Source organism: Lipotes vexillifer, unplaced genomic scaffold (assembly GCF_000442215.2).
Source record: "Lipotes vexillifer unplaced genomic scaffold, Lipotes_vexillifer_v1.1 scaffold645, whole genome shotgun sequence".
NCBI classification, from domain to species: Eukaryota; Metazoa; Chordata; class Mammalia; order Artiodactyla; family Lipotidae; genus Lipotes; species Lipotes vexillifer.
Window position 1 is genome coordinate 1,970,912 of NW_006777439.1, and position 8,032 is coordinate 1,978,943.

The window sequence follows — 8,032 nt, forward strand, 5'->3', positions numbered from 1 at the left end:
AACTCACAGCACCAAGACCCAGCAGGGTAAGTGACCCTCAAGAATCCATGACTCGAACAAGCAATAAAATCAGTAAGACATTTCTTCCATACTCTGTGAACTTCTAGGAGACAAACTTTAAAGTTACTAAAAATATCCTATATTCGTATCTTTATACACACAATTGCCCCAATAATATCTTCCAACATCTCCTTAGAAAATTATAGATTCAGATTTTCCTAGAGTAGATTTATAGTATAGCTAACATGTGCCAGAAATGAATCCCTTGTTCCTTTGGTTTGAGAATATCTTTTTTCTCAGCCTAAACTTCCCCTAACAAAAAAGTTCTTACACAGTAGGTCCTTGGCAAATGTTTATTGAATCTGAGTCTGAGATGATCAGAGTCTTGACTTTCATCCTGAGTAAGTCAAGAACCAGCCCAGGAGTGGAGATGTGGCCACTCTGAGCCCCAAGGTGTAGCATATGCAGAAGGCTGGGAGATGAAAGGGAGAAGAGAGAAGGAAGAACAGAATGTAGCTCTCTGCCTGCAGTTATCAGGGAACTGCTACTGGGTGTGAACACATACTGAACACCCCACCCACCCACCCTCACCCACAGTTGTTAAAATAGCACGATTTTTAAAATCTAATTTTTAGATGATTAATTTTAGATGTCCCTTTCAGGACATTCTCTTCTCTCAGCAAAAGCTCAATCACCAAAATTTCTCTTTGGGGAAATAGTGTGTACAGCTCACTGGTGCACCAAAGTCTGACATGAAGGACCCAACCTTTGCTCCAAACGCTTAGCATTAAAAACCTGGTCTTTGTTGCAATGAAGGTTGCCAAGGCACCTAGGCTGCCTGTTTTTCCTGAAACCTTAGAGAAAAGGCCCTTAATTTGCTAGGTTTTGGTCAGATTTGCCAAACAATCAGGCTGGGTTTCCTGTCCTACATCTGGGTTGCAGCCAGCTGGTGTCTTTCTCCAGAGACGTTTCCAAGGCCACCCTTCCTTCGTGACCCCTTGGGGCCTCGGGACCTAGAAGCTGTGATCAGATGAGTACCATCTGAGAGTGGGGTCTTACAGTTTTGAGACAAGAGTGTGAGAGCTGAGACATTGTGCTGGTAAAAACTGGTAAAAATTAAAGCCTAGCCAGTGGGGGGACGGGGGGGGGCATTGTGAACTCAGCAGCATCTGACCTACTGATACTTTTGCATTAAGGGCACAGAAGGAGGACAGTGAAGAAATGCATCTATATTTGACGCCTGAGCTAGCTCTGAAGAGCTCTATCATTTCCCAACCAAGGTGCTAGAGAAGAGCCTTTTTGTCTTTGTAAAAACGATTAAAAAAAAACAAAACTATTTAGGACCTTTGTTGTGTGACTGGCTACAGGAGATACCTGAAGTAGCAAGATCAAGTTCCAAGGGCTATTTTCCAGCCCAGGATTTTATTTCCCAATTAAATCCAAGGACTTCAGCAGCGCAGGAAGCCTAGACCTCTTTAGCTTTGTGCTCATTCCTAGCTGTCTACCCTCTACCTGCCCTCTCCCCTCCAGGCTCAACCCTCCCCCATCCTGGCTCAGCTTCAGCCTCAACACTGGTAACACTTTTGGTGTGGCTCTGTTTATTCACAAGTTCACATCCCTGTAAGGAACTGGCTCCCTGGACTGTAAAAGCTCCTATTTTCCAGACTTCCTCAGAGTGGAATTTTAGGCGAGGGCTCAATCACTCTTTCATGACAAGTGGATCAGTAAAACAATAATAAAACCTCGGTCACCATAGCTTAGAGGCTGTAATAGATCAAGTCCTCAAGGGCACTTGAATAAGCCAAAAGTAGACTCTCTATTCACACAGTTTTAGGAAACCACCCTCTTTCATTACCGCTGTGTGTAAATAACATTTATTTATTTAATTTGTTATTTGTCCTAGAGCCCCAAAGAGGGAAACGTTTCAAAAAATGTTCAAGGAAGTTGGAAGGTTTATCAATGTAAAGCTTGCCTTTGTAACCATTCTACTTTTCATTTCCCGTGCCAATTGCACTTTTATTTCCCGTCTCTCTACACTCAGTAAACAAAACCATATTATCAAGGGAAAGACGTGAGCCCATTAACATTGTGAGACCTCAGATTTCACTTGCAAGAGACGACGCAGCACTTATCTGATGGAACAGAAGCTTTAATTGCTTCGAGGTACAAGGCTCTCCAAACCTCTGAGATCTGACCGGTCCCTGGGAAGCCTTTGCTCCCTGAAGCCAAAGCGCCTCGGAGAAACCGTGCGCAGCAACGGTGCGTGTGCCAACCTCCCAGAGAGCAGCACAACGAGCGTTCCACTCCAAGGGCAGATTCTTTATTTTACAACCTAGTCAGAGGGGGAGAATCTGCTGAACGTCCCATAAGGCAGAAACTCTCTTCTGTCCAAATCAAACCCCTGGACTCCAATACTCGCCCTTATCATGCCGCCACAAATGGAAGCAATCGAAGAAACTGCGAAGTAACGTGAAAAATCTAGCTTAAAAGTGAAGAGTTTGTGCCGCCCCTGCTACACAGCACCTACAGCATAAAACTTAGTCCCCAGAGTCGGGGGGAGAGGGAAAAGAGGAAAAATTAAACGTCTACTCCAGGTTTAGGAGAGAGATTAGGAGGAGTGCCAAGAACACTGAAAGCGCTTAAGGGCTCAGAGAAAAAGGGAAGAGGAATAACTTTACCTTCCCTGGAGGAGGCTAGGAGCGGTCCCCGAGGGCCTTTTAACACTTTCCACACCGCGGCGCCCACCCTTCACACCCGAGAGACTCGCCACCCACGATGCAGAAGAACGAGCTCTCACCCTCTCCATCCTCTTGTCCTCACCCGAGCGGCCAGTCCTGCCTTTCTGCCCCAACCTGGTCCAATACCTGTCCGGGAAGCAGGCGTCCCGCGCTCTCGCCCCGCCCTTCCCCAGGCAGCCCCAGGCCAGGGCGCCTCTCCGCCGGGCCGGGGTAGGGCGATGGTCGGCGGCCACCCGCCGGTTGGCAAAGTTGGCGGCCGGGCAGGCGCGTGCAGCGGCGCGCCAGTCGGGACCCAGGCCGTGCCGAGACGGCGCCCATTGGCCGGCCGGCGCCACGTGGCCACCCCGACCCTATATTAGGCCTCTATTTACCCCCGGCTGGCTTGCCATGGCTCGGCGAGGGCAGCTCGGCTAGAGAGGCAAGGCGGAGCGGCGCCGACCGCGGCGGTCCTGCGGGCCCCGCACCTGGGCGCGGCCGGCACGCTCAGGTGGGGTGGACCGGAACCATGAGTTCCTACCTGGACTACGTGTCGTGCGGCAGCGGCAGGGGCGGCGGCGACGTGCTGAGCTTTGCGCCCAAGTTCTGCCGCGCCGACGCTCGGCCAGTGGTCCTGCAGCCCGCCTTCCCCATAGGCAGAGGCGACGGCGCCTTCGTGAGCTGCCTGCCCCTGGCCGCGGCCCGAGCAGCGCCCTCGCCCCCGGCCGCTCCGGCGCAGCCTCCCGCGCCGCCCCCGGCCGCGCCCGCGTACGCGCCGTGCCCCCTGGAGGGGACCTACGAGCCGGGCACGGCACCTGCCGCGGCTGGGGGCGCGGACTACGGTCTCCCGGGGCCCGGGCCCCCGTACGACTTCCCGTGCGCGCTCGGGCGGCCGGCCGACGACGGCGGGGCGCACGTCCACTACGCCACCTCGGCCGTCTTCTCGGGCGGCGGTTCCTTCCTCCTCAGCAGCCAGGTGGACTACGCGGCCTTCGGCGAGCCCGCCCCCTTCCCGGCTTGTCTCAAAGAGCCAGCCGACGGCCACTCCGGGGCCTTCCAGACCGCGTCCGCCGCCCCCGGCGTCTACCCCAATTCTGCGTCCCCTTCCTCTGGCCTCCCCGCCGCCTTCAGCACGTTCGAGTGGATGAAAGTGAAGAGGAACGCCCCGAAAAAAAGTAAGTGCTTGGGCCTTGGACGGACGGACGCCACTGGGGTTGGGGACGGAGCCTGCCTCGCGTAATTGCGCCGGGGTCGTGCTGTAGCTGTCCCTCTGGACGGCGGTTTGGGTTTTATGGGGGAAACGCCGTCCGAGGCATTAAAGCAGGCGAATTCCATTGAGCGTGCCCCGAGTGCCAGGCGTTGAGAAAATTGCGGGAAGGAGCGCTCGGTGAAGCTCTTCTCCTGGCACAACTGTGTTCGGAGACCCAAGAGGGCCGCTCAGTGACTTTGATTCTAATATGGCCCCAAAGCTCTCCCGAGCCTCATCTCCGCGTGTTCTCGCCCCGCTGATTCCCTGTCTTTACGTTGCAGGCAGATTTGCCAAGTATGGAGCCGCCAACTCGTCCAGCGCGATCCGCACGAATTTCAGCACTAAGCAACTAACAGAACTAGAGAAGGAGTTTCATTTCAATAAGTACTTAACTCGGGCCCGACGAATCGAGATAGCCAAATCACTGCAGCTGAATGACACCCAAGTCAAAATCTGGTTCCAGAACCGCAGGATGAAACAGAAGAAAAGGGAACGAGAGGGGCTTCTGCCCTTGGCCACCACCGTGACTTCCCTCCAACTTCCCCTCTCAGGAACGAGCCCCACCAAGTCTGGCAAGAACCTGGGGAGCCCTTCTCAGGCCCAAGAACCTTCATGAGGCTTAGTCACGAGGCTGGAGGAGCTGTGGCCTGTAGAACTTACAGGCCACCGCACCCCTATCTGGACTTATTAGCTCAGTTTAGGATGGAGGTGGGCAGGGCAGAAATAATAAGAGGTTTCCCTTGGGAGAGGAAGTATCCTGGTGGCTTCTGAGTTCGGAGCTGTGGGTGTACAGATGTTAATCTGAAGTCTCTAAAGCCGCCCATCTGTGTATTAATTGTGTCTTATCAGGGAAAAGGAGCCCAGCCGCCCGCCCAGCCCTGCTGCTATGTTGCCTAACTTAGTCATGTGCAATTCTGGGTGCAGAGTGGCAGAACATTCCTTGCTGAGCTCTACCAACACCTTGATGTGCTCAGAAGAGCATCTACCCAAAGTTTTATCTGGTTTTAATTTAAAAGACAAGACCACATGTATTCAGCTTCTAGAGATGAGCAAAGCTAGTTATAGTTATAGGGCCTCCTTGATGTATGAGCTGCTTCAGCAAATGACCTTCACGTTTGCACTAGAGGTTTTGTTTTGTTTTTGTTTTAAAAAGCAGTTTCTACCTCTCCATGTGCCTGAGTGAAGATACAATCGCTGTTTAGTTAGTAGCTGAACAAATCCACAGGGTGGGTAAAGATCCTGAACTATACCTTGACACCAGTTACTCAAACTTGGATGTAAATATATACAGTATGTATATTTTTTAAGAGGTTTGCTTGTAGTGACCTCATATATGACATTTAATGTCATAGCATGTAAAGGGTTTGAACTTCTTTTTTGTAATAAAAATAACAGAATGTGCTACCTTCTGCTTTTCCTTACACTCTTATGTCTTGATTATCTTTCTTTAAAGCTGATTCAGTTTCTTCTGTTTGGAATTTCTTGATTCAGCTATGGGAATTTGTTAGGCTGATAACTTTAAAAAACAACACTTCTTAAAGGCTGTGTATGTGAACTAGTTAGGGACGATTATCGGAGCCGTTTAAGGGAGAAAAAAACCTACTCTGCCCAATATCCAAGTAATTATGGAAGTATTTCCTTACCTTAAGTGCCCAAGTTTTATGGTGACTGCACATTAAGTTTAGATGTCCACCGTGGGAATGTTGTATAGCCAAGGAGACACTGCAGAGAGATCTCCTTGTCTTTTTTTCTCCTGCTCTCACAAAAGGAAGAGGAAAGACAACTTGAAGACTTTGTTGGTTAGTGTTCTGAGAAAGGTAGCTGCACATCAAAAAATCTCAGTGGCTGAATTCCCATTTCCAAAGTGAAGAATTACAAAGGAGGATGGGAGAGGCCAGTAGTCGCAGCTTTCCACTTCCTGTAACCCGGACTGTCTAGCCTTGTAAGAGCACAGAGGTGCCTTTCTGTTTTTTAAAAAATGATATATTTTCAAATGTATTCTTTGGAAGAAGTACAGGCAGAAAATTTGAAAGTTGGCAAGAAAGTATGTGATAAAAAACTTCTAACCTTATTTCCATCCAGCCCCCCCAGTTCCCATCCCTGAAGGCAACTGTGGTTGAGCAGGCTTTTATGTAACCCTACACAAATATGATTTGAAAAACTGTGGTGTTAATACACAAAATCATATGGATACTTGGGACAATTGTTGGGGGAGAGGGCAGGTCATTTCCCTCACTTTATAGATAGCTATAGCTCTATCTTTAAATTCTCTGTATAGTTCAACTGAAAGGCTTAAAGGCCCAAAATAATCCAGCTAAGAGCATCAGCTCTCCTGTTAGCTGAATTTCTAGATTCTAGTGTAATACTTCAACCCAATAATTCAGAAGTTTAATAATTGTGGAGGAATACTTTCCCTATAAGACAGTCGTGATTGTCTTAGAAGATTGAAGTTACACTTAAACTCTTGTCCATTGCACCCACAGTTGAATGGATTTGAAGAAATAAAATTATCAGCTCTAACAAACTCAGCTGATTAGGGGGGAAAGATACCATTTAGAAAGCAGGTCTGTCAATATTATTCTTATGTTTCACCATCTGCCCTTCACTAACTTGATGCTAATAGGATCTTGTTTGAGACAACAGCTCCCCCTCTGAGCTCTGTAGCCATTTGAAAGGACTTGTTAAAGACTTGTGCTCTGCTTGCCCACGGCTATCTCTGGGCTTACCCTTCAGTGGTCTTTGACAAGACAATGTTTCTTTTTTGATAAGCATTCAAAAGTGCACCTAAACAAAAAAATACCAGCACGCTTGGTCATTTCCTTAATCTACCACCCTTTTCTCTGAGAAAATAAAGCTTTTCCTTTTGAAGCTACTACTAGCACTTAGCCCTGATGGATGTCTTCCCTGATGAAGGTGGCTATTTTGTCATACGTATAATGCTGTTCTATGAACCAGGCCAATATTAGCTATTTTTTGACCAACGCCAGGGATCTTTAAAAGCTTTCTTAATGCATATCGCTCTACAGCTATATTCAGTATTAGGGAGAGTCCTGGCTGGAGATTGGGACGAACTAGGTGACCTCTGGAGGTCCCTTCCAGCAATGAACATGTCACAGAAACAACTCAATGACTTCTGCCAATTTTATTTTAAGCCTATCATTGGAAGAGTTCAGTTCTGAGAATGCAGCCCCTAGGATTGCAGCGATACTGTATTTATACAGGAAAAGTGGATATTTGACATTATTAACTACGTCTCACCATTGGAGATAACCTGGCCCATGTGGATGTTTGTAGAACATCCCCCTTCCCATTATTCAGAGCCTTGTGTTATTTTGAGTCAGATCCTTGATGAAGTATGATGGTTACTACACAAATTGTGAAATTGCTAAAACAATCCATCCCATTTCTATTTTATAAGATTTCGAACTAAATATGCTAATTTACCCTCTAGCAACTCGCTACAAGAATGAATACACAGTGGACAGCTCTATCTGTTATATAATGAACTATTCAATGTTCCTTTGTCTTCACAGAATGACCATGTGTCTATTTTTCTGGATTCAGGATAGCTGGGAGTGAGGACGAAGAAATAAAGCATTTAATAACGTAAAAAATTTTCATTACTGTTCCTGACTACTGGCAAACAAAGGACTTGCTGATGTAAAAACCAAAAGCAATGTCACCTAGATCCTCAAAAGATTAATTGTATGTGATTTATTCTGCCTCAATCTTACATAAGGTGAGGCCCAAGACCAGAAGAGGTTATGTCTGATTATCACGTCATCAGAAAAGAGGAACAGGCTCAGGAGAGTTGCATTAACTCCGAAGTTCTTATTTCTTATGGCCAAACAAATGCTCTGTATTTGCTGAATATTGAATTTGAAGACATCAGGACCTAATCAGGTTCTAAGAGATGTTTAGCTTGACCACAGACCTCTCAACGAGAAAAATACCCATTGTTAAAACTTTATTTGTGGTTTTAAAGTGAAACCATACTGGACATATCTCACAACTAATGATAAATCTCCATCTAAATAGAAATCAAGATTTTCATGGCTTTGAATTCTGT

The 8,032-nt window shown here is 47.5% G+C and overlaps 1 protein-coding gene across 1 annotated transcript; it reads left to right on the forward strand.

Moving 5' to 3' along the window:
* The first annotated feature begins 3,243 nt into the window (after positions 1-3,243).
* On the forward strand, positions 3,244-4,579 carry HOXD1 (homeobox D1). The gene is made up of 2 exons (XM_007451092.1): positions 3,244-3,893; positions 4,249-4,579. Exons 1-2 carry the CDS (start codon positions 3,244-3,246, stop codon positions 4,577-4,579), a joined length of 981 nt encoding a protein of 326 aa, XP_007451154.1.
* Positions 4,580-8,032: the final 3,453 nt, after the last annotated feature.

What these genes read in the sequence shown, in the direction of transcription:
- HOXD1 (XM_007451092.1), top strand. Translation starts at nt 3,244, where the DNA reads ATGAGTTCCTACCTGGACTACGTGTCGTGCGGCAGCGGCAGGGGCGGC. An exon ending in AACGCCCCGAAAAAAAGTAA is followed by an intron (nt 3,894 to 4,248) that starts GTGCTTGGGCCT and finishes CGTTGCAGGCAG; the next exon opens with ATTTGCCAAGTATGGAGCCG.